The 26030-nt window shown below is 48.9% G+C and overlaps 2 protein-coding genes across 5 annotated transcripts in view; one reads left to right on the top strand and one right to left on the bottom strand.

Annotated features, from left to right (window-relative positions):
- PLOD3 (procollagen-lysine,2-oxoglutarate 5-dioxygenase 3) overlaps positions 1-5544 on the top strand; it is a 34872-nt gene extending 29328 nt beyond the window's left edge. Inside the window, exons 15-19 of the mRNA XM_083581425.1 lie at positions 388-453; positions 550-654; positions 2073-2219; positions 2562-2687; positions 3704-5544. Coding sequence (XP_083437551.1) covers positions 388-453; positions 550-654; positions 2073-2219; positions 2562-2687; positions 3704-3859 — 600 coding nt within the window. The 3' untranslated portion in view covers positions 3860-5544. The remainder of the gene's footprint in view (positions 1-387; positions 454-549; positions 655-2072; positions 2220-2561; positions 2688-3703) is intronic.
- Positions 5545-6712: 1168 nt separating this feature from the next.
- Positions 6713-26030, bottom strand: part of ARHGEF15 (Rho guanine nucleotide exchange factor 15) — a 54813-nt gene continuing 35495 nt past the window's right edge. For all 4 annotated transcript variants that reach the window (XM_083581389.1, XM_083581391.1, XM_083581390.1 and 1 more), the window contains exons 3-16: positions 23356-24207; positions 22536-22596; positions 21051-21106; positions 19636-19868; positions 18404-18564; positions 17537-17689; positions 16093-16222; positions 15343-15417; positions 14635-14727; positions 12438-12592; positions 11143-11307; positions 10773-10858; positions 9464-9568; positions 6713-8823 (exon numbers count right to left, since the gene is read on the bottom strand). In XM_083581389.1, coding sequence (XP_083437515.1) covers positions 8636-8823; positions 9464-9568; positions 10773-10858; positions 11143-11307; positions 12438-12592; positions 14635-14727; positions 15343-15417; positions 16093-16222; positions 17537-17689; positions 18404-18564; positions 19636-19868; positions 21051-21106; positions 22536-22596; positions 23356-24207 — 2513 coding nt within the window. In that variant the 3' untranslated portion in view covers positions 6713-8635. The remainder of the gene's footprint in view (positions 8824-9463; positions 9569-10772; positions 10859-11142; positions 11308-12437; positions 12593-14634; positions 14728-15342; positions 15418-16092; positions 16223-17536; positions 17690-18403; positions 18565-19635; positions 19869-21050; positions 21107-22535; positions 22597-23355; positions 24208-26030) is intronic.

Genomic DNA, 26030 nt, shown 5'->3' with positions numbered 1-26030 from the left:
GTCCCACATTGGGGGACCTCCCTGAAGCTGCACACTTACCTAAAAATTTACCACAATGTCTTGATTTGGCGTTCTCTTAGGGTTGTGGGGAATCGTAAATGGCTGCTGCCCAACTGAGGTCTGCCCTTTTGGTATCCCTGAAGTGATGTCATGCTGGTGTATAGTGGGAAATAAAAATGGCAGCTCCCCAAACCAGCCACACAGTGCTTATCTGGCCTGAGTGCCAGTTAAGAGCCCAGTGTCTCTGCTGCTGTATGCTGGGTTATTATTTTTTAGCATTTCTCTGCAGCCATGAGGTCTAGGAACTTGCTCTTTGTCATTTTGGGGAATCCAATATGTACTCCCTGGATCCCTTAATGTCTCTGTCCCGCACCCCCTTTTGTTTAGGATTGGCAGGAGAAATACATCCATGAGAATTACACTCAGGTGTTGGAGGCAGACTATTACGAGCAGGTAAGCACCTCTTGGTTCCCATGCCTTTGCATCATGCATCTCATGTCTCGGAAACTCTCCTTTCTCTCTCACGCCAACCCTTCTTCCCTTTCGCAGCCCTGCCCTGACGTTTATTGGTTCCCTGTGTTCACCGACCAGATGTGTGATGAGCTGGTGGAAGAGGCAGAAAACTTTGGCCAGTGGTCCGGAGGGAAGCATGAGGTGGGAGCCCTCCCTTCTCCTTTGGGTCTAACATAAAGAAGAGCTTTGCCGGATCAGGCCAGAGGCTCATCCAGCCTTGACACTTTTTCTTATTCTCACAGAGGCCAAACACATGCACTCTGCGGTTTCCAGCTGCTGGTATTGAGAGGTTGTAGGGACACGCGTGGTGCTGTGGTCTAAACCAGAGAGCCTCTTGGGCTTGCCGATCAGAAGGTCGGCGGTTCGAATCCCCACAACGGAGTGAGCTTCCGTCCTAGCTCCTGCTAACCTAGCAGTTCAAAAGCACGCCAGTACAAGTAGATAAATAGGTACTGCTGTGGTGGGAAGATAAATGGCATTTCCATGCACTCTGGTTTCCGTCACGGTGTCACGTTGTGCCAGAAGTGGTTTAGTCATGCTGGCCACATGACCTGGAAAACTGTGGACAAATGCCAGCTCCCTTGGCCTGAAAGCGAGATGAGCAACGAAACCCCATAGTTGCCTTTGACTGGACTTAACTGTCCAGGGTCCTTTTCATTTATTATTACTATTATTATTCAGAGGTGTACTGCCTCCAAGGGGGAAGGGGGAGAACACAGCCAGCTTGGCCTAGCAGCTGTTGATAGCCTTATCCTCCCTGAATTTCTCTATAATCTTACGTTAAAGTCATCTAAGTTTTGGTGGCGCCATCAGCTACACCCTGTAAGAGCGCAGTCCATAATTTTAACTACACTGCATGAAGAAGTTGCTGCCTTTTTCCCCTCTGTCCTGATTTGACCAACTTTCAGCTTCCCTGGAACACCCCAGGCCCTGCTTGCATGCTCCCCGTCATGGGCATCTGCTTGACCACTGTGAGAACAGGATGCTGGACTAAATCGGTCCTTGGCTTGATCCAGCAGGTCTTTCCTTATGTTCCATATCCCTGAATTCTAGTATTAAGAGAAAGGAGGGAAAGCATCTTCCTATCCACTTTTTCAGCACCATGTATCTTTCATATACCTGTACTTGCTAAATTTGGCAGAAGGGACCGTACACTCCCATGAGAGGTTTCAGCTTGAAATTTTGGGCAAGGGGAGGCAAATGTGGCTTGGGGCCATCCTTAATCGTTATTGTAAGATTATTGTAGAATCTTAGAAAAGGCAGTGGCAGAATTTGCCAGTACAGTGGTACCTCGGGTTACAGACGCTTCAGGTTACAGATTCCGCTAACCCAGAAATAGTACCTCGGGTTAAGAACTTTGCTTCAGGATGAGAACAGAAATTGTGCTCCGGCGGCGCAGCAGCAGCAGGAGGCCTCATTAGCTAAAGTGGTGCTTCAGGTTAAGAACAGTTTCAGGTTAAGAACGGACCTCCGGAACGAATTAAGTATTTAATCCGAGGTACCACTGTGTGCTGCTGGTTTCTCAGTACCATTTGCCTCGGCGATTTTGCCTCCCCCAGGATTCCCGGCTGGCTGGTGGCTATGAGAATGTCCCGACCGTTGATATCCACATGAACCAAATTGGTTTTGAGAAGGAATGGCTGCAGTTCCTGCAGGACTACATCGCTCCCGTCACGGAAAAGCTCTATCCCGGCTACTACACCAAGGTACCGGCTCCTGCAGTTTGTCAGAGGGGGAAGCATCTAGCCTGCCTGATGAAGCATCACAGCTGAGGGGTTGGGAAAAGGGTCGCTGCGAAGAGCCCAAGTGGGGAGATGAATAGAAAACTGTTCCAAACTTTGAAAGCAGAGGGGGGAGGAGCATAATCAGACCATCTCCAGTTTCACAAAAGCTTCAAGTTTTTTGTGGTGGCTATTTATAAGCCTGGGCACAGCAGCAAAGTCTGGCGTTTCCTGAATTATTTCCACTATTCTTATTTTGGGTGTGGGTGTGTATGTGCAATTTGCCATTCTACCGAAGACAATGCTTGACTCACTGCCGTTCTGCAGGCACGAGCGATCATGAATTTCATGGTCCGCTACCGCCCGGATGAGCAGCCCTCGCTCCGGCCACATCACGATTCCTCCACTTTTACCATCAATGTTGCGCTGAACCACAAAGGGATCGACTATGAGGTGAGCGCCCCCTAGAGGGCAGGAGTTGGATCTGGGGCTTTTTTTGTGTGTGTACAGGTAAAGGTACGGGTGGCGCTGTGGTCTAAACCACTGAGCCTCTGGGTCTTGCTGATCAGAAGGTCAGCGGTTTGGATCCCCGCGACGGGGTGAGCTCCTGTTGCTCTGTCCCAGCTCTTGCCAACCTAGCAGTTCAAAAGCACACCAGTGCAAGTAGATAAAAAGGTATTGCTGCAGTGGGAAGGTAAACGGTGTTTCCGTGTGCTCTGGTTTCCATCACGGGGTCCCGTTGCGCCACAAGCTGTTTAGTCATGCTGGTCACATGACCTGGAAAGCTCTCTGCGGACAAACACCAGCTCCCTTGGCCTAAAAGCAAGATGAGCGCCGCAACTCCATAGTCGCCTTTGACTGGACTTAACCGTCCAGGGATCCTTTACCTTAACCTTAAAAGGACCCCTGATTGTTAGGTCCAGTCACGGACGACTCTGGGGTTGCGGCGCTCATCTTGCTTTACTGACCAAGGGAGCTGGCGTATAGCTTCCTAGCTTCTGGGTCATGTGACCAGCATGACTAAGCTGCTTCTGGCAAACCAGAGCAGCGCATGGAAACGCCATTTACCTTCCCGCCAGAGCAGTACCTATTTATCTACTTGCACTTTGACGTGCTTTCAAACTGCTAGGTGGGCAGGAGCAGGGACCGAGCAACGGGAGCTCACCCCGTCGTGGGGATTCGAACTGCCGACCTTCTGATCAGCAAGCCCTAGGCTCTGTGGTTTAGACCACAGTGCCACCCACATCCCTGTACCTTAACCTTACACAGGTATAAATACTGTACTTTCGTTGACTAAAAAATGTGAACACTGCATGTTCATAGTCCAACAAGTGCACAGTCTGTACGTATAACTGCTGAGCTGTGCAAATCAGCAATTGTACACCCTTTTACACAAGCACATGCGAGCCTCAAACACAGTTTGTGACGTACTTTTTCTCTCTCTTTCTCCTCTCCCCGCCCTCCTGAAGGGAGGCGGCTGCCGGTTTATCCGCTACAACTGCAAAGTGGAATCCCCCCGCAAGGGATGGACCTTGCTGCATCCCGGACGCCTCACCCACTACCACGAAGGACTGCCCACCACCCGTGGGACCCGCTACATCATGGTCTCGTTTGTGGACCCCTAACACCAGCTCCACCCCCCTGGTCCTGGGGCAGTGAGTGGGCCGCGGTGGTCAACACACTGGCAGGAAGAGACTTGTGGGGGGGCAGATGCAGGCGGGTCCATCTCTCCGGCTCGGCTGCTGCCTTCCTTGGTGCCTTTGAAAATGGAGGGAAACAAATAACTCTACGTCCGGTGCTGATGGATACGGTCCTTGCCTGGCACTGAACTTTGGGTCACTACTAGTGCTGGGAGCAGCCACTGCTGCCTTGTGGCGTTCCACCAACCTCCCCCCCCACCCCATAATATGTGGGTTGAAGATGACAGGTTGTCTCTAACAAAATGTCGCCAGTTCAGGATGTGTTTTAATGCCTCCCTCTCTCAGCATGGCCCAGCCAACTGGAGATACAGTTGTTTTAGCAGTAGCACAATCATTCTCTAAACATTTTTTAGTCCCTTGCTCAAATCAAGGCACCTCTGGGGTTTTTTCCTACAAATATATGTACTGCTGCTGTTCTGTTTTTGCCCCAGGTCTTCATTCTTTCCCTCCACCCACCTTTTATATGAGTGTCTTTGTTACACTGAAGCTGCATTTTGTGAAAGAATGCCTCTGAGCAACTGCAGAGTGTTTTTCATCTATAATTCCCAACCGCATGCGGTTGAGGATCTAAGTGGGAAGGTGTTCCTTCGTTTCATTGCACCATTTTTTTTAAAAAAAAAGAGGCAGGGGGAGGATGAAGAGAAAAATCTCTCTTCCTATAGGCACAGGGTAAAATCAGTATTAAGGGAGAAGTAAGTTAATGAGAGGTAACCTATTAACTCCCACGGAAGGGAAAAGGGGCTTGTCTATACATTTCAAGTTTACCTATATTATACATTTAAAGCTGGTTATAGCACTTGAAAAGTCATGCTCCCTCAAAGAATCCTGGGAGCTGTAGTTTGCTGAGGGTGCTGGGAATTGTAGCTCTGGAGGCAAACTACAGTTCCCATGATTCATTGGTGGAAGCCCTTATGCATTAAATATAAGATGTGATCTTCCTCCCTGCACACAGCTACAGTTCCCAGGGTAGTTTAACAATCAGTCCCTCTTCCTAGTGAACTCCGGAAATTGGGGCTCTGTGTGTGTGTGTCTCCCAACTCTCAGCACGCCTAACAAACTATAGTTCCTAGGTTTCTTTTGTGATGGGGAGCCATGGTTTAAAAAAGTGGTATAAGAGTGCTGTAAATGTTTGGTGTGGAAGTGGCCTAACCTCGAGGTGGAACAGCAACAGAGAGCTTGCCTTATGCTGCAGCGGGGGTCCCTTTTATGCTTGATTTTTGAAGTATTTTAAACACTGTGATCAAGGCAGCAGCTACTCAGACACACACACACACGCACCTCTCTTAGGGCATCTGCAAAGTGTGACTAATGTCTTTTTAGCAGTATGTGGAAAACGTGGTTGGTTGGGGGAGGGAGGGAGGAATGTTTTTTCCATTTCCTAAGCCAGGAGCTCCCCTCCCCCGGGGTGAGGCGGGAAAGGCCTGGCTGGCACTTCTGAGACAGGGGCCTTGCGTAATCTCCCATAATCCTGTGGGCTTTTCTTTTTGGCCCTCAGCCTAGCCTGGCTGGTAGGGTGGACATGCGTCGGCTGCTTCCTGTACAAAGCGTGCATTAAGTTATTGGCGTGGCTGTTCCACAGAACACCAAATAAATCTACCTTTTATACTAGACTCTTTTCTGTCCGCAGATTTGAGGGAAGAGGCGATCCCTTGCTTTAAGGGAAGCGCTTTGGCCTAAGATCTCTCAGTCAAATGTGTGAGAAAGACACCCTTGAGCATTGGGGCCTAAGGAACCATTTCCTTGTGAAGATCTGAGGCAGCTTTCTGTCAAGTCCAACTGCTGGTCTATATAACCTGGAAATATCCGCTCCGAATTATAACCAGAGGCACACCCTACCTCCCCACTGGCTTACTTTCAAAAGTATGTGAATTGGATGCACTAGGGGTGCCCAACAGATATTTCTGGACTACAACAGGGGTGGGAGGGACCAGTGTGGCCCTCCAGGCATCTCTTAATTGGCCCCTGGAACAGTCCCCAGACTGCACACTCCTCACTGGTCCTGCTTTGCCCCAAATGTTTTTGCCTGGCCAGAACTTTGACAATGCTTTCTTCTTGGCTGGAAGATGTGGGAGTGTGTTTGGAAACTAAGCCTGCATTAAAACAGCAACATTTATGCTCCATACACCCCCCGCCCCAGCAAAGGAATGTGGCCCTCTTCTTCCCCTGCCCCCTGGATGACAGCTGTCATCAGCCTTACCCACTTTAATAATGTGTTGGCTGGGGCTGATGGGAATTGCAGTCCAAGACGTCTGGCAGGCAGCAGGTTACCAAAAGCAGATTGCTCTAGCAGAATAGGCTTTCCTCGTCTGGATGCCTGTTCCAGCTAGAAGGAGACCAGTCCAGCAACTCGCACAGAGACACACTTGCCAACCTCCCGTTGAAAGCAACCGCTCCTGCTGATGTGTTTCTGCACCTGAAGGAGTTGAAAAATCCACTAGCACCCAATGCTGACATTGCAAAATGGCCCCCTCTCTCGGGACAGGCTGATTGAGCCTTGTCCTTTTCCAGACTAGTGGATCCAAAATAGCAATAGTCTGGAAAGGGAGGGGGCTTGAGCTCAGAAGAATCTTTAAATGTAGGAAACAGCAAGCCTAAGGGTCAAAAGAGCCACTGGTATAGTAGTGGATACTACAGGGCTGGCTAAGACAGTGTTCTGATCTCCCCATGTGGATGGAGCATGGACGTAGGAAAAAGTAATGTCACCGGTATTTTAAAAGGATCTGCAAACACCAGAGAAGGAGCCGCTTGCAGGCAGAGAAAAAGCCCATTGCCACAATGTTCTTCCATCATCTTCATTTTTTTAAAAAAGCAATTCCGATAGAAAAACACAAAACGAAAACAAAGACAACAGTGCAGGCAAATATGGTACAGAATAAGTTAAACATCTTTTTCGTCCGCACCTCCTTGATGCTACCAGAGCTGGTGGGGGTGCAGAAATCTCCTCCTCTAGGATATAGGAGTTAAGAGGCTGTCATATATAATAAATAGAAGCCGGTCCGTGGCCACGTTTCTAGAGTGGAAGCAGGGAAGAAGATGCAAGAAAGGCCGAGGAAACTCTGGCAGGCTTGCAACATTGGCGGTAGGGAAATGCATTTAGAGGCGGGGGCGGGGGGGGGCAAGCAGATCAGACGCCAGCGCCAGAAGAGAAGAAATGAGCGGCCGAGTCCTGAAAAGTGGGCAGAGCCAGGAGGCCCCAATCCCCTGCAAGGGCTAAAGGAGAAGCGGGGGCGCTAGTTGGCAAGGAGCATAGCCGCTGAGGTAGAGAGAGGGCCCTGAGGCGAAGAACAGCAGGGAGAGTCTCTGCAATATTAGCAGAGATCGATGGCACCAAGAGGAAGGGATTCCCCACTTTTGCAAAAGGTAAATCCCAGGTTCCTAACATGGCCTGATAGGAAAAGGCACAGCCAACCCCACAGTTAGGGCACCCTCAAGAGCCAGGGGTAGGGCGCGGGAAACAGCATCAGGCCCATGAGGCCTTGGGGCAGGTTCCGGGTTGGTTTACCCACACGTGGAATTGACTGACCCTCTGTATCCAGAGGAGGATGGGGGCTGTGTGCAAATCCTGCTCCAGCTTGCTGGCAAAGAAGGTGCTGTGTTCAGGCATCTGATTCTGGGAATGGGGCGGACTACACTTGCAACCCTGCTTTGAAATGGAGTGCCCACCCCCCGCATTGTTAACAGGCGTTGGCAAACGGAGGCTCCAACTAGCTGCTCCTCTTCATGTGAAAAAGGGACCCTGTCTTTGAAAGCACATAAATTTAACCCTCTGAGCGCAGGAGGTAAAGGTAAAGGGACCCCTGACCGTTAGGCCCAGTCGCGGACGACTCTGGGGTTGTGGCGCTCATCTCGCTTTACTGGCTGATGTGGCCAGCATCACTAAGCCGCTTCTGGTGAACCAGAGCAGTGCATGGAAACACCGTTTACCTTCCCGCCAGAGTGGTACCTATTTATCTACTTGTACTGCGTGCTTTTGAACTGCTAGGTTGGCAGGAGCAGGGACCGAGCAACAGGAGCTCACCCCGTCACGGGGATTCGAACCGCCGACCTTCTGATCAGCAAGCCCTAGGCTCTGTTATTTAGACCACAGCACCACCCGTGCAGACAGGAAAAAATAACCCCTGCACTGACAAAGTTTGTCATTGTGGGCGCCCCTGAATCATCTACCTCAATGCATCTGGCCTGGCAATGATGTCATGGGTGTGGGTGGGGCGATCTGGCTTTTTCCCATGGAGCATTGCTGGAGGCGGCCCACCTACCCACCCTTCCCTCTGGCTGAGGAAGTTGGCTGTCATCGCCCTGGGCATTGAGCTCCCCCACCAAGCAGGACAAGTGCTGAAGAGTTCGGACAAGTTTGTAGTCGAACCAACCGTAGGTGGCTCTGTACACAGTGCAATGAAGCTGAAGATGCTGGCAACACCGCCCTCTTCTGGCAAACAGCAGGCAAAGCAGGCAGGTTGGGCGGTGTGCCTCCGATGCCTCCGGTGGCCCACTTGTGGCATTACAGTCTACATCCAGCGAGAAGCATTGTGGGCATGTGCTATGTATTGGTCTTCCTCCCCTCTAGCGCCACCTACTGCTGCCATCTTTGGTGCCCCCCTTTGTGGCAGTGCTTCTCCTGCCCTGAGCGGAGCAGACGTTGCTCTTAGTCTGAGCCCAGTAGTGGGATTAACATCCTCGTTCCGTGGCTCTGTGCCCGCCGCCTCAGGCCGAACTGTACTTGCTCTTCGTGTGGCTGGTGCGCGTCAGCTGGAGTTGGCAGGCGGCCTGCAGGACGCGGTAGCGCTCGCGGAGGTTGCGCCGCCGCACGTGCTCGTTCGTGATCTCCTGCACGTAGCGTGAGGGGAACCAGCCCTTCTTGCCGTCGGTCAGGCGGACGCCCTCATACCAGCCTACGAGAAGGGAGGAAAAGGGAAGGAGACCCGTCAACCTCTCGCTTTCTGTCCGCCCCTTTCCTCGCCTTCAAAGCCACTGGGAGGGGGGTTCTCTCAGGAGTTGGGTTTGAAGCTTCCAGAAGCTTCCAGAGCAGCCCTGCTGCTTCGCAGGAAGGGTGGGGTCAGAATGCAGCATATCAATAAAGTGTGTGGCCTCTAGATTGCAGGGAGTGTGTGTGTGTGTCAAAAACTGAAGGAGGACCGTTCTTTCGGTAGCTACAGGCCTCAACTTCAAAAAACACCGCCTTGTAAGAACTTAAGAAGAGTTTTGATGGACTGGCCCAATGGCCCATATTGTCCAACATCTTGTTCTCTCAGATGCCCTGGTGAGAAGGCCAGAAGATGGATCTGAGCGCAGCCACACTCTCCCTACCTGCGGTTTCCAGGAACTGGGATTCAGAACCATATGTTGCCTCTGGGTGCAAATTCCATAGTTTTAACTACCTCTATGTTTAAACATGGCATACCTTAGGTGGTGAATGTCTCCCCCCTCCCCTTTATCTATCTGGGATAAGTGACACTTTTACAGAGTGATTTGATAACTCCACACACGTCGATATTAAACGTACGCGCATTTCGATATTAAACACACACATACCCTCGTTGGTTTTGCGTAGCACATTGACAATGTCTGTAGGCTCTAGGCTCAGTTCGTCGGCCTGGGCAGCAGAGTAGGTCTCAATGCACTGCACCTGAGGGCAGTCTGCGAGGGAAGAGGGAAGGAGGGAGAGTGAAAGAAGGAAAGAACGAAAAAGAGGCATTGGCATAGGGTACAGGGAGGTTTACAGATATAGGTGAAAATGATCTTCCTGTAATTGGACACACAGTCATGGCGGAAGGAACACACATCCAAAAGAATAGTTCCAGGAGGAGGCAAATTAAACACTGAGAGCAGGTTGGACACAGACCTGTACCTCATGAAAAACAATGAGAATAGTACATTTTGCCTTGTATTGCAGGTTCTACAAACGCTAGAAACTTGCTCTCTTTTTCTTATTTAAAAACCAAAAAATGAACACTGGGAATCTGGGGATTATGGTTCATGGCCAGGAAGGGGAAGAGGGTCTTGCCCTCAAAAAATAACTTACTAGTTACCAGTAATTGAAGGGAACCGCAGCTTTAAGGTGAGGGCATCATTTTACATTGGTGAGCTTGTGCAGCTTACAATTGTGAGGGTTACACAGACCATGAAGAAAAACATTTCCTGTCACAGTTAGCTGCTGATCTATAATTTTAAATCTCCATGTGGTTTTCGTTATGTATGCTGTGTATAATTGCTGTAAACCAACTTGGTATTTTTTTAAAAAATGAAATCGTGGTATACAAGTATTGTTATAAACAAATCCAAGAAAATCAATGTACATGGGGGCTGACCACCATCGCCATCCCAGCACCACCATCCTGATTCAAATCCTACCTCTGAAGCAGTTAAAGCCTCGGGCTATGTACATACTACATACCCTTCAAGCACATTCAAGGAACACTCTTTCCCCTCAAAGAATTCTGGGCCCTGTAGTTTACCCCTCACAGTTACAATCCCCAGCAAATCCTAACATACTACGACACCCAGAATTCTTTGAGGGAATGAACGGGCTTTGAATGGACTCCAGAGGCATAGTGTGTACACAGCCTCAGACCAAGACCTGGGAGACCAGAGTTCAAATTCTTGCATGGCAGTGAAGCTCAGGTGGGTGATACTAGGCCAGACACCTTCTCTAAGCCTAACCTATCTCACAGGGTTGTCAGGAGGATAAAATTTGGAGTGGGGGTGGGGGACACACACACTCCTTTGAGGTCCTTGGAAGAAAGGTGGGATCTAAATGTAACAAGAAAGCAAATAAATTCTGCTGGTAGTAATGACAAGAGCGGATTTTAGGCAGTGTGTACATGAAACCAATGTGTCTCACCCCAGTCCTCATAGATGGTTTCCTGTTTGCCAACCGACTGGGATTCATGGCGAGGAAAAGCACCCATCCAGCGGTGCATATCTGACCTGAAACCAAATGACAAATCCATGAAAAGCATCTTTCGCCATGGTGGGCTAGTTCTGGAAGAGGTGAGGCAATTGTGGTCCTCCAAGAATGTTTTTTTGGAAAGTGATTCAATGCATCAGAACCACAGGGAAGCCCCTGGGCAGAGTTTGCACGCAACGCAAAGCCATGGTATAAGAAACCACAGTTGAATCAACCATAGGTGTGCATCATGTACGAACTAGGACTTTAGCTAGTTGTCATTTTCTTCCCTAATCCCACACCCAGCCTGATCTCTGCCACTCACTGTGTTGGGGCCCGGCAGAGCCGGTCACTGCTCCGTCCTTGGTGGTTCTCCAGCAGCGTCAGGTAGAAGCTGTTCTCTGCGCTGTGGCTTGTGGAGGATTCGCAGCAGCCCTGGGCCTGGACGAGAGAGCGGTGGGCATAATCCAGCACCACAAAGCGCTCTGAACTGCAGGAGAGGGTGAAGCAGAGGAGAAAACCTATAGCAGAGGGACTGCTAAGCCGCAATGTGCACATATAAGCCCTCTTTCTTTACAGAAAACATCATCTTGAAAAATGGCTTCTATTCCTTCAGCAAAGTGGAATAAATAGACTGGTGTGTGCATTGCCATGTTCACACCCCGCAAGCAGCCAACACTTGGGCAATCTCCACTCTTATTATTATTATTATTACAGTCAAACCTCGGTTGTCAAACGTAATCCATTCCGGAAGACCGTTTGACTTCTGAAGTATTCGACAACCGAAAACTGAAAGCAGAAGCCTCAATACAATAGGGTAGCATGTTCAGTAGCATATTCAGCTTCCGAAAATCATTCGAAAACTGGAGCATTTACTTCTGGATTTTCGGCATTCAGGAACCAAGGTTTGACTGTACAGTGGTACCTCGGTTTAAGAACAGTCCTGTTTACGAATGATTTGGTTTACAAACTCCGCAAAACCGGAAGGAGTGTCCCAGTTTGCAAACTTTACCTCAGTCTAAGAATGGAAGCCGAACGGTGAAAGGGCACCAGGAGGCCTCATTAGGGAAAGCACGCCTCGGTTTAAGAACGGTTTCGGTTTAAGAACAGACTTCTGGAACGGATTCCGTTTGTAAACCGAACTTATTATTTTTAAAATTTCTAGTCCTTGAGAATAAAGCAACAGGCTTGGAAAGCGGGCAACTGACTGAGACTTAAAATTTGTATAAATGTATCACAGGCTGCAGGCTTTCAGCTACCCGATACTGCTTCTCTGCCCCATGAGTCACTTCTTAAGATCCCTTCCCTTCCCCATATTGACCCTGTCCAAAATTTGCATGCCCTTTCCTTTGTCGGGGGGGCCAAGCACAACCTACTCAACCACTCCTTGCCAAGGAGAAAAAAATCCAGCGTGTTGAACCCCATACAAGCCAAGAGTTGTAGGTCAGAGCATCTGACTTGCATGCAGAAGACCCCAGGGCTTAATCCCCAGCATCTCCAGCTAGGGGAGCTAGTCTCCTGTCTGAAACTCTGGAGAGCCCCTGCACATAATACCAAGGGAGATGGGCCAAGACTCTGGTTGACTCCGCTGTAAGGCAGCTCCGCTGTAAGTCAGCTCACCTCTTCCGCTGGGTGATGAGCAGCAGGTCGTTGAAGAGGTACAGGTAAATGGGGACCAGTTTGGGCTTGGTGCCAAAGATGGTGCCCCGGTGCACCACCTCCAATAGCTCGCCCTGTTTCAGCAGCTGCCGGCTCTGGGAGATGATGGGAACTGCCTGGATCAAAGAGAAATCAAAGCAGAATTGAAGCCCCCAAAACAGGCCACCAACTTGGATTAATTTTTGCTGAGCATTTGACGTGTGTGTGTGTGTTCAAGTGTCAGGTCAAATGTTTTTTAGGCAGTGTTAACTTCATCCGATCAAACGCAAAGGTGCTTTAATTATTCACAGGTTTTACACTTACACTAATTATTTTTTAAAAAAACAACTGCCATTATGAAACAATGAAATTAACTTTTTCTTTCCTCTAAGCAATGGGAAGTACCGTACTTTTCCGTGTATAGGACTATGTTTTTTTCTTTAAAAATCATGCTAAAAAGTGGGGGTCGTCTTATACACGGGCAATGCATAGGGTGGACGTTTGATTGGTTGCTGTCGAGGCTGTCAGCAGCTATTGTGCATGTTATTGGCTGCTGCGTCAATGGGTAGAAGAAGAAGAAGAGTTTGGATTTGATATCCCGCCTTTCACTCCCCTTCAGGAGTCTCAAAGCGGCTAACATTCTCCTATCCCTTCCTCCCCCACAACAAACACTCTGTGAGGTGAGTGGGGCTGAGAGACTTCAAAGAAGTGTGACTAGCCCAAAGTCACTCAGCAGCTGCATGTGGAGGAGTGGGGAAGCGAACCCGGTTCCCCAGATTACAAGTCTACCCCTCTTAACCACTACACCACACTGGGTAGTGTTGATTGGCGGATGCTCGGTATGTAGTTGGGCGGTCGATTGGCAATTTATGCAAACGATGTGACAGACAGGAGGCTGATTTAGCAACGCGTATGGGCTTTTGGCAACCCCCCCCCCAAAAAAAACCCTCAACAGCCCTGGGCAATCCTCCTCAAAAAAAGCTCAACTCTGTGCCATCTCCCCCCATTTTCTTAAATTTGAGTCCCCCAAAATAGGGAGTGTCCTATACATGGGGGCGTCTTATAGACGGAAAAGTATGGTAAGCTTTCTAGAACTGCGAGTGATTAACTAACAGCTCTGGGCTTTCTTTGGCTTTTATCCTGGAACAAGTGGGTCAGCCTTGAGTCGCAAATTTTAAAAACATCAAAATTAAAAACAGAAAGAAAGAGAAGCAATGGCAAAGCCTCACTTTTTAATTTTTATTTTTTAAGGGTGGTTGTTCTAAGTGAGTAAGTAAGGCCAGCGGGCTAATTTCTCGAGCATCCCTGACATCAAAGTTTCTGGGCGTATTTGACAAAGAGTTGATGGTCAACCGGCAATATTAACTGGTCTATTAAGAACATTACAGAGATCCCTCCTGGGGCAGGCCAATGGCCCATCTAGTCCAGCATCCTGTTCTCATTTTGGCCAACCAGATTCCCACAATGGGAAGCCCATTCAGTAGCAGAACCTGAGCACAACAGCATTCTCCCCGCCTGCGGTTTCTGCAACTGGAATTCAGAAGCACACTGCCTCCGACGGGTGGTGCTGACCAGCAAGACAACTCAATTAACTAATTAACTAATTAGCTCAAGTAATTAATTAATTAACTTAATTAATGAATTAGCAGAATGTGTATACTGCTTAACTGTAAATAAGATGTTCAAACGGTCCACAATGTCTATTAATAGCATGAATTTTGCAATTATTATTACATTTACGTGCTGCTCTTCTTCCAAGGAGCTGAAGGTGGCGGCAGATAGGCAATGTTATTTTCACAACAACCCTGTGAGGTAGGCTAGGCTGAGGGACCCTAAGATCGGCCAGTGCGCTTCAAGGCCGAATGAGGGTTTGAACCCTAAATTCACAGAACGTCAACGCTCCAATCACACGGGTAGCTCACCGATTCCAGGGAACGCGATCAAATGACTTATTATTTCCGAGGGTTGGGCAAGGCACAGTTGTAAAGGAGAGGAAGATATTCGGAACCAAGCAGAGAAAAATAACGTAACGCGCTCTGTTACGCTGCTTAGCACAAGTCACAAAGAGGAAGAGGCACAGCAATGTTTTCAATCCACAATTTAGGCAGGCAGAGAGGATCAGGGAAGAGCCATTTGGAGTGAGCCCAAAAGCAAGGCAGAGAGCTGAAGCCTTCCTGACCTTAAGCTTGTCAAACTCGATCTTGCTGGCGATGTGGATGAGCTCCTCCATGTGACGCATGCGGCCCACCTCAGAGTTACATTCTTCTATTATCTTGGTCAGAGATTGAGGGAATGGGAAAAGGAGAGAGAGGAGTCACGTTACTTGTGGTCATCGAGGGGCTGCTGATCTACCGCAAAGGGAAGGGAATGCTTAGGAAACAGGCGGTATTAAAAATATACAAACATGCAAATATCAGCAACAAAATGCAGTAGTGTGCAGTGCTCCAGCCAACCACACCCTTTCCAGCGTACTCCATTCCATTCCATTCTTCTTGGCTAGTAAACATGCTCAGTCCTCATCAGGGTAAATTTGGGTTCGTTTTTCTTCCAATTTTTGTGTGTGTACTACTGTGAAACTTGGGATTTCACCCCAACTCTTGCTTCACCCTCGGCCCCATTCTGGCTACATAGCCATTGGCATTTCGCACCTGACTATTGGGAAGGAGCAGGATTAAGCAGTGTAGTACAAACAAGGCCATGGGCTCAATAGCACATCCGGTGCTTTGGGTGGCAAAGATTCCAAGGTCAACTGAGGGCATCTCTGGTTAGAGATGATATTTGGTAGCAGCGCTGGAAAAGACCCTGCAGAGCTGCTGCCAATCACAATAGCAGGGTTGACTCGGTCTGAGATGGCTTCGTAAGTTCACATAATCAGTGTCATCCTCACCTTGGAAACTGAGGACAAAGCTTTCATGGCGTTCTGCTCTCGCAATGAGCCTTCTTCTGTCCGACGCAGGATATTCTAGGAGAAACAAGTAAAGTTAGAGGGGGAGGAAATGGGGCTGGAAGATGGGTTTCAGGTGCACCCTCTGCTCTTAAGCAATTGGACGAACGGGTGGCGCTGTGGGTTAAACCACAGAGCCTAGGGCTTGCCGATCGGAAGGTCGGCGGTTCGAATCCCAGCGACAGGGTGATCTCCCGTTGCTCAGTCCCAGCTCCTGCCCACCTAGCAGTTTGAAAGCACGTCAAAGTGCAAGTAGATAAATAGGTACCGTTCTGGCGGGAAGGTAAACGGCGCTGCTCTGGTGTGCCAGAAGCGGCTTAGTCATGCTGGCCACATGACCCAGAAGCTGTATGCCGGCTCCCTCGGCCAGTAAAGTGAGATGAGCGCCGCAACCCCAGAGTCGGCCACGACTGGACCTAATCGTCAGGGGTCCCTTTAACCCCCTCCCACATTGACACATCTGCCACATAACCTCTGAGATTTGCAGAGGATTCTGGGAGAGCATCTCCCATTTGCCCAGGGTGCCAACAGCACTTCTGCTGGATCTCGCTGAAGACTTGCACTGAGCGTGCCTTAGAAAACTCTCAACGCTCTCCCTCTGCAGCTACACATTGCTGGGAAGATAGATAATGGTTGGCAGATGCTTCCAGCTCTACGATTCTATGGTTCTATGAATGTCTCCAGAGCCCCCACCTCTATGAGCATCTTGATCCGGGTGATCCTCTGGAAAGGAAGCAGCAGGAAGGACATGAAGGGGAGCCGCTGGCATTGGGGGAGCTCCTGGAGCCGGGTGACGACAATGGCAAACTGGGGGTTCTTCTCCCTGGGAAGGAAGAGAGGAGGCAGGATTGGATCAGGAAGAGGGCTATGCCTTCCGACTGCAGCGCCACCTAGAGAGGGGAGGATGGAACTTGCCATAGTTATACATGCCCAGGTTGCACCCAGACTAGACTACAGCAGCACATTCTACGTGGGGCTGCCTTTCAAGGTGGTTCAGAAGCTTCCTCTGGTAGAAAACACAGCTGCCTTGTTACTTGAGAGGGGCAAGCGATGGGAGCATATGAAGGCTATTCTGTACCGGCTATGCTGGTTCATTTCCAGAGCTGATTTAAAGCGCAGGTGGTTACCTTTAAAGGCCTAAACCAGGGCTAGCCCTCCAAATGTTGTTGAACTGGAGAGCCCCAGCCTGTCAGTTTAATAATAATAATAATAATAATAATAATAATAATAATAATATTTTTATTTATTCCCTGCCTTTCTGCCTGACACAGGACTAAGGCAGCTTAACAAATCAGTGGTACCTCAGGTTAAGTACTTAATTCATTCCAGAGGCCCGTTGTTAACCTGAAACTGTTCTTAACCTGAAGCACCACTTTAGCTAATGGGGCCTCCTGCTGCTGCCGCGCCGCTGGAGCATGATTTCTGTTCTCATCCTGAAGCAAAGTTCTTAACCTGAAGCACTAATTCTGGGTTAGCGGAGTCTGTAACCTGAAGCGTATGTAACCTGAAGTGTATGTAACCCGAGGTACCACTGTAAAAATAAGAACCATTCAAAACATAGAAAAATTGGTAGCCGATACTGAGCTCAATGGACCAAAGGTCTGACTCCGTATAATGCAGCTTCTTATGAACACACAAGCAAGCAGCTATTCCATCGGGCTGCAGAGCAAAAGAAGAAAAGGGCTGTTTCAGTGCCTCCACTTCTGACCTTGCCTCAACCGTCACATAGCAGGCAGCCATTCCACAGGGCTACCTGAACTGTCTCCGTCCCAGCTGGTCAATATTGGAAGGGTAACTTTAAGAACTGCTACCTGAGCTTGTTTTTGTCCTCCTCCCTCCTCTTCCCTTTTCCCTTTCATGTCGTCTCTTCTAGATTCTAAGCCTGAGAGGGCAGGGACCATCTTAATGCTGTTTTTCTTTTTCTGAAGCCACTCTAGAATACCTTTCAGCCCAAACAGCACAGTTTTTAAATGCTCTAGATAAAAAACAAAGACACAATCCAAAATTGCTAGACCAGCTGGCAAAAGAAAGAGATTCTTTGGCTAGCGGCTCCCTATTCCCATCGAGAGGCCTTTGAAACTATCAAGAGTCTCCCAACAGAACTCCTTTTGCTTCCTTCTCTCTTTCTGCCACTCACATGAGGCTGCTGTAGGTCTTCTCTTGGTACAGCTGGTTGCGCACGTAGTCAATGTAGACTGAGAAGTTCTGCTGTGCGTGTGTCTCCACTATGTCACAGACGTCCGAGATCTGCAGGCTTTCGGCCAGGCGTCCTTCAAGATCATGAAGAAATCTGCCAAAGGAGAAGGACTGGCATCATGAATAGCCATATATACCGTATTTTTCACTCTATAAGACACACCTAGTTTTTAGAGGGGGAATGCAAGAAAAAAAATATTCTTTAAAGGGAACCTGTATGCATCCCAGGCTCTGCTCAGCACTCCCTTTCATGAGCCGCGTGGAGCGTGTGTGCGACTCTTGGGGGCTTTTCTCTGAGGGGAAAAGCCCCCAAGAGACACATGCTCCACGCGGCTCGTGAAAGGGAGAGCGGCTCTTGCGGGCTTTCCCAGGAGGTGGGTGAAGGGACTGAGGGGCTAAGCCATAAGCTAGAACAGCAAGAGGGAACGCTGCACAACGCTCCCTCTCGCTGTTCTGGCTTCTGGGATAGCCGCGCAGCCTGCATTCGCTCCATAAGACACACACACATTTCCCCTTACTTTTTAGGAGGGAAATAGTGTGTCTTATAGAGCGAAAAATACAGTGTGTGTGTGTATGGGACATTCACAAGAAGTGGGGAAGGGGCTGGAGGTCAGTGGCAGAGCACATGCTTTTCATATAGAAGGTCCCATGTTCAAACTCTGGGTTGCAAATGTCCCCAGACTCGATAAAAGGCAGGCTCCTATTTTCCTGCGTAATCATAGATCAGTTTCCTTTATTTTTCCAGATAGCCCCATGGCGATATAGGGAAAGGGGACAGAAGAAGGGAAGAGGAAGAGGCGGAGCTGACCTTTCGCTGACTTCCTTGACTTTGCGGATGTTAGAAAAGAGGGTACGGTGCTCGCGCAGAAGGATGGTGGCTGTCAGGTCCCGCGATTCCATAAAGTGCTCGATCAGCAGCAACAGGGAGCGCAGGTAGGACGCCTCGGAGGTCACCACCTCAAAAAGGCTCTGGACATGGCGGAGAGGAAGGAACCATGGAAAGGGGCATCAGTGGGAGGAGATGGGCAGGACTCATCACAACCATGGTTTGCTTCGCCTGTCGCACTACGCCAAACCATGGTTTATCATGAAAGTGAAGGCTGCAGAATGGGAGATCGTGGCCACTTCAACTCTGGTTATTTTGCTACTGTGCCACGCTGAGCTAGGCAATTATTTGGCTTGGAGTGTCGCTCTCCTGGACAAATCACAAGCTGTAAATCATATAGCAAACCTTGGATTCAGCTCATGGTTAAGCCATGAACCAGGTATGGACAACAAACAAACCCAAGCTCTTCGTTAGTTCAGCATGGCGCAGCTTCAGAATGATCAGGTAGGAGCAGATTAGATGCAAACTTCTCTCTGGTTTGGAATAGCATGATGTGCAAACCAGGCCCGTGTGTGTGATGTGACAGAACACAGGTAAACCTACCTATTCTATTTATCTTTCACTAATTTATTACTAAGAACCATAAAAAGTGGCATGCCAGGAAAAGCAAACCTATCTATCACATCTCTCATGATGGGCTAGTTGAGAACCCGGTTAACTTGTATATGTAAAGTTTGGATTTTGTTTGTCCCGGGGTAAAATCAATTCATGCTTTTCAAACACTGATCAGCACCCAACAAACTCATCTGAAAGTGTTCTGCTTCCTAAAGTTTAGAATGAGCGATTAAAACACACAAAACAAACACATGCAATTTGTGAATGAGGAGCCACCCTTTTGAAAGTTGTGCACAATCAGCTGCCAGATAAATCCCAAATTCCCTCAATTATAAAATGACCCCATTGAAAAAACCAAACAAACAGCACTAATGGGTCTCTTCCAATGCTACAATTCTTCGGTTCTCAAAGTGTTCTGGGCTCAAAAAAGTTCTTCATTTGGCCATTTTCATTCAGTCTGAGACTGTGGCTCAGCGGTAGAGGACACGCTCCGACTACGCACAAGGTCCCAGATTCAGTCTCTGCCCATCTCCAATGACAGGATCTCATAATGGCAGAACGGCAGGAGATCACTCTGCCCGAGACAACAGCCAACTCACCTCCTGCATCTTCCTCTCTTCGGGGCTGATATTTCCCAGAAGGCCGCTCTCTCGCACAGCGGGCAGCTCCTGCCAAAGCGTGCTGTGCGGGATGGGACCCCGAGGCCCCGCGGGCCCTTCGCCAGGGGAAGGGCCCCCATAGTCAGAGCTGCTGAAGCTGCTGTTGCGGGGGACCGTTTGCCGCTTGATCTCCTTGGAGATGACAGCCTGGCGATATGTCTGGTACAGGGGCTCTGAGGAGAGAAGAGATGGAAACAGGTTTCAAAAAGAGACACGTAGCCCCTCCAGACTGATGTGGTTTTTTTTGGCAGATGTATTCTGTATCGCATCAAATAATAGTGCATTGGTAGTTGATCTGTGTTACTAGGCATCATTTCATCAGATGTCAAGGAAATAAGAAGCTATCCTATTTTTAAAAGACACCTGAAGACAGCCCTGTTTAGGGAAGTTTTTAATATTTAATGCTGTATTGTTTTTAACACTTGATTGGGAGCCGCCCAGAGTGGCTGGGGAAACTCAGCCAGATGGGCAGGGTATAAATAAATAAATAAATAAATTATTATTATTATTATTATTATTATTATTATTATTATTATTATTATTACTATTATTATTATTATTTGTAGAGTGGTACCTTGGGTTAAGTACTTAAATCGTTCCGGAGGTCCGTTCTTAACCTGAAACTGTTCTTAACCTGAAGCACCACTTTAGCTAATGGGGCCTCCTGCTGCCGCCGCGCCGCCAGAGCACAATTTCTGTTCTCATCCTGAAGCAAAGTTCTTAACCTGAAGCACTATTTCTGGGTTAGCGGAGTCTGTAACGTGAAGCATATGTAACCTGAAGCGTATGTAACCTGAAGCGTATGTAACCTGAAGCGTATGTAACCCGAGGTACCACTGTATTTGTTGTTGTTGCCTTCTTGTTGTTGTTGTTCCACAAGGCAGGACTAAATAAACCCCCAGAGAATTTCTTGAAAACCAGAAGCAATCAAATGGAAGCTAAGCGTCGGGAGATTTGTGACAGACAAAAGGAGGAACGTCTTCACACTGCGCATGGTTAAACTCTGGAATTTGCTCCAAAGCACTGTTGCTGTATTAGGCAGCATAGAAATCTATGAAAAAAATAAAAAAGATGTAGTGATGGCCAACCTGGAAAGCTTTTAAAGAGAGGAGTGGAGGAGGATAGGTCTATTGGTGGCTAATAACCATGACAGTTATGTTCTACCTCCAGTTTCAGAGACCTTATGTCTCTAAATACCAGTTGTTGAGAATCACAAGTAAGGTGAGTGCTGGTCCTGCCTGCTGACTTCTCAGAATGGGCCCCTAGTTAGCCACTGTGAGAGCAGGATGCTGTACTCAATGGGCCTTTGGCCTGATCCATGCTCAACCCTTTTCCTGCACCAATTTCCCACTTACCATCCTGCAGGTAAAGTCCCCAGTCAGGGCCCTTTGGGGATAGCACCGAGCAGTGTCTGCAAGGAAGGAGAAGCAGAAAGAAACTAATTGGTAAATTATCTTAAGAGATGATGCCTTCCTGGTTGAACCAAGGATGATGGAGCAGTCAGACTGCAGGCTTGTAAGATCCATTAAAAAAAAAAAATCACCATTGGGAGCCAGATGCAAAAGGAATACACTTGTAAACAACCCACCGAGTGCTTCTGAGCACATTCTCAGCCTGGGAATTAGTTTTCAATCCCAGAACTAAGAATTCTTATACACACATATGTCAGTCCAGGTTTCCCCCAAGCAGTCTTCGTTTCAACGAGATGGAAGGAACCTTCTTGTTCTTGCGATTGCTAAAAAATGGTGAGTCCAAAACACTTGACTATCTTGGGGAAGCATCGTAGCTCAGTGGCTGAGCATCTGCTTTGCATGCAGAAAGTCCCTGGTTCAATACCCAACATCTCCGCTTAGGACTAGGAACGTCCCATGTCTGAAACCCCAGGAGAGATGCTGCCAGCCAGTGTAGATTATATTGAGCTAGATGAACCAATGGGCTGGGACACGAGTGGTGCTGTGAGTTAAACCACAGAGCCTAGGACTTGCTGATCAGAAGGTTGGCGGTTCAAATCCCCGCGACAGGTTGAGCTCCCGTTGCTCGGTCCCTGCTCCTGCCAACCTAGCAGTTCAAAAGCATGTCAAAGTGCAAGTAGACAAATAGGTACCGCTCCGGTGGGAAGGTAAACGGCGTTTCCATGAGCTGCTCTGGTTCGCCAGAAGCGGCTTAGTCATGATGGCCACATGACCCGGAAGCAGTACGCCGGCTCCCTCGGCCAATAAAGCGAGATGAGCGCCGCAACCCCCGAGTCAGCCACAACTGGACCTAATGTTCAGGGGTCCCTTTACCTCTACCTAGATGGACCAATAGTAGAATGGACCTGGTAAAAATTTAGGCTCGTTCAGAGATTCTCTGGACAGGCAAAGTCAACAAAGTGATCATACAAGCAGAATGCATGACAATCTCTCTGTGTGTGTTTATGGCACTTTTAAGTTCAGCCTCCTCCTTCAACAGACACAATTTGCAGAAGACGGTATTCCAACCCCATACTCTGATTGATGCAAACAGACCCTCTGCCCTCCCAAAAGCTGGGCTACGCCCTAGAAACCTGAAGTGATCCAACCAGTTCTGCAGAGATAACAGTGCACACTTCACTTCACTTTACAACTCTCTCGAGATTCAATCTCCACACCGGAAGGCAGTAGTTTGTCCAAAGTGGGGCAAGCTGACTCAAATATAATGCCTCACTTCCTAAGTTCCTATATCCATTGTGAATCACCCAGAAATCTGGGCAAGCCCATCACAACATCCCCCGATCAACCTCAGCATCCTCCTTGCACACAAATACCCATGGACATCTTTCATTCAGGAATTTGCGGGCACACGGAAGAACACCAACGCACCCGTCATTTGGGGTCTCCGCGTCGGAGTCTCCAGGAGTCGGGCATTCGTTTTCACAGCCATCTGGTGGGAGAGAAATTTTGCAGAGTTAGTTGGGATTGGAAAAGGAGCAGAGATAAAGCTATGTGTGGGGAGCAGGGTATTGCTCTTGCTCGTTTTTATTTTATTTTAGGTAACTACCGTACTTTTCCATCTATAAGACACCAACATGTATAAGATAACCCCTATTTTTTTTAACCCCAAATTAAGAAATTAAGTTGTTTAGCTTTGGGGGGGGGGGGAGGTCACTTCCACCAATCGCTCACTCGCCTGCCAGCCACCGCTGACCCCTTGTCACAGCCACTGCCGATTGCACACCTCACTGCAGCTGCCAATTGTTTGCCCGCTCACCGCCAACAGCCCACCCGCCCACTTGCCACAGCCACCAATCACCTGCCCAATTGCCACAGCCAATAGCCAGCAGGCCTTTCCGCAGCCACCAATCACCCACCCAATCACCGCTGCCAATCTCCTGCTTGCTGCTGCCATTAATCGCACGTCCCCCTCTGCATTCACTATCCGTGTATAAGATGACATTCAATTTTTGCCCAATTTTTTTTAGCAAAAAGCATCATCTTATACATGGAAAAATACGGTATTTGGGGTAATTTTAGTCTTTTATTATTTTCCTTGCCGGCCAATTTCCTTGGGACCTTTTCAGGAGGCATGGAATATACTGAATAAATCTTAGGCTAACGAATTTCTTAACTCCACCCTTCTTATCCTTCCCAGGCCGCCCCCCTCTCCCAATTATGTCTTTCACTTGCAGGGTGCAGTCGTTACCTTGACACGGTCCTTCACCCAAGGGTGGCGGTGGCTGGGTTGGAGGAGGAGGCAGGCCTTGAGGCAATGGTGGCGGCGGCTGGGAGGGTGGAGGGGGAGTCATGGTTGTGGGCAACTGGCAGGAAGGGGGCAGAGGGGGCTGGTTCTGTGGGAGGGGAAGGGGCGCCTGCGCCTGGGAGACGGGTGGCGGCGGCGGGGGCATTGAGGGGGGAGGCATGAGGAGCCCTTCCACCGCAGAGAGGAGGCAGGTGTCGCCTTGAGCTTGGTTCATCTCCAGCGGGTACTGCAGGGAACTCCGGCGAGAGTAGGCTAAAGGAACTAAGGAGTTGCGAGGCGGTTTCGTGGGGGCCTTGGGTGGGATGGCGGGGGGCAAGGCCTCTCCATCCAAAGAGGCAAGGGAACCCGCTTTGCTGCGCCGGGGGGGCTTGGGCATCAAGGGCGGGCAGCGCAGCGGAAGAGGCTCGGCGGTGGATCGGTACCCCGTCAAGACCACACCGCCTTCGGGGTGCCCGTTGGCCGAGGGAGGTGGGTCAGGGGGCTTCTTGCTGCGGGGAGAACGGCAGGATTTAGGGGGCCGCCCACTGCAGGCTGGGGGGCTGGGGGCAGCTGGGGCATTGAGCACCAAGAGGTGTTGGAAGACAGGCCCTCCCTCATCCGCAGAGGACGAGAGGTCTGAGGCGGGCCCGTCCTCACAGTCGGCCTGCTGGGAATGTGCCGGAACCCAGGCCAAGACCATGCCTGGCCGCTGTTGATGGCAGATGCAGGGGCAACCTGAGGGGCAGGTGGCTGGCGACTCAATGCCGTTCTGCTCCACCATATGCGACACGGGCTGCTGGGGATCCTCACTGGGATCTGTGGGAAAGAGAGAAGCAAAAGAAGATAAAGCCCCCGCCAGAGAAGAATGGGAGATCAAGTTGACGGATTATGCCGAAATGGCTAAAATGACTGGAACCGTCGGAAATCAGGAAGACCAAAATTCTAATAAAGAATGGGGGAAATTTATAATTTGTCTTAAAAACCACGGTAAACAGCTAAAATCGTTAGCAGGATTGGAATAACACTTGTAGTTTAATGGTGAATTTTGGACACAATGGAGATGTAAAAGCTTTGGATTATCATAAAGGATGCAGGAGGAAATGGCTAACAATAGGACCCACAAAGGGGAGCAGGGGAGTCCAGGAGATTCTTCGGAATCTTGTTTTTATATTGTATGTTGGATATGCGCTTGTAAAATTTTAATCTGAAAAACCAAATAAATAAATTTTTAAAAAGAGAAGAGAAGCAACACTGGAGGCCTTGTCGAAGATAAGACAGAGCCTCTGCCGTGCGAAGGGATACTGCTTTAGATATTACCATGCACTGAGGCTCAAAGATAGACGTAGGACAGGAATGGGGGGGGGGGCAGAATTGGAAGCGAACAGGGATCCTACGAACAGGGATCGCGGAATTTGGAAAGCTCAAGTAGAGTGTGGAAATTAACAGCTAGGACAGAGCTTTCCCAACTTTCACGTTGGTGACACGCGTTTTAGACATGCATCATTTCACGAGACAGTAATTCAGTTTTACTAGCAAACTGGAGGTTAAACTAACCCCTTTCCAGTCCCAGGAGGAGCACCGGGGGAATTCGAACAACACACTGCAGCCGACACACTAACGTGTCGCGACACGCAGTTTGGAAAGCTCTGAGCTAAGGAAACGGAACAAACTGTTGTGTGAATGAAGCCTATTTTAGTTGTGTCCCCATCACACCTCCCTGCAAGGGCAATACTGACACTGAAGAGGAGAAATTCTACAGCTAAGGCTGTTGCTGCACTGGTTGTTAAGGACAGAGGGCTGGTTGAGGGCAGGATGAAGTTGGCAAGGCAGTGCCCCATTCAGCCTAATGGACCAGCCTGGGCTGGTATGCAAACACGCTTTGCTTGCACAATTTATACAAGCAGCAAAACAATTCACCATCACTTGGGGCAGAGATTCCAGCTCGGGATGCACATGGCTTTCGAAGCATCCCAAGGCCTGCAGGGCCAGAGGTTACCTTCCAGCCAAAGACATTTTTATTTACCTTACTTTGATTTCTGTATGTTGTATACGGCCTTGCTGCGTTTTTTTAATGAGTGTGATCTATAAATATTTTAATAACGTATTGGACCGACTATAAGCCACACCCAGATATAAGCCGCACCTTTAACATTCAAGGGGAGGGAGAAAAAAAGACAATACAGTGGTACCTCGGGTTAAGAACTTAATTCGTTCTGGAGGTCCGTTCTTAACCTGAAACTGTTCTTAACCTGAGGTACCACTTTAACTAATGGGGCCTCCCGCTGCCGGGGCGCAATTTCTGTTCTCATCCTGAAGCAAAGTTCTTCATCTGAGGTACTATTTCTGGGTTAGCGGAGTCTGTAACCTGAAGTGTCTGTAACCTGAGGTACCACTGTACACGAATATAAGCCGCTCCCTTAAAATTCTGCAGGCACTCACACCCGTTCCGTTTTACCGTATGTCTGTTCCAGCAGCGATAACGTAAAAGCCAATTTTTGTAAGGTCGCGAATTTAAGCCACACTTTTAACTTTTCATGCTCAGAATTTGGAAAAAAAAGTGAGGCTTATATTCAGGCCAATGCGATAATAGGGAAGGAAGCCACAAACAGCCCCATAGCCTTATAGCCAAGCTTACTTAC

This window comes from Podarcis filfolensis (assembly GCF_964270895.1).
Source record: "Podarcis filfolensis genome assembly, chromosome: 13".
In the NCBI taxonomy this organism is placed as follows: domain Eukaryota; kingdom Metazoa; phylum Chordata; class Lepidosauria; order Squamata; family Lacertidae; genus Podarcis; species Podarcis filfolensis.
Note: the sequence above shows the minus strand (reverse complement) of the source record. Positions and strands in the feature narration are given on the sequence as shown.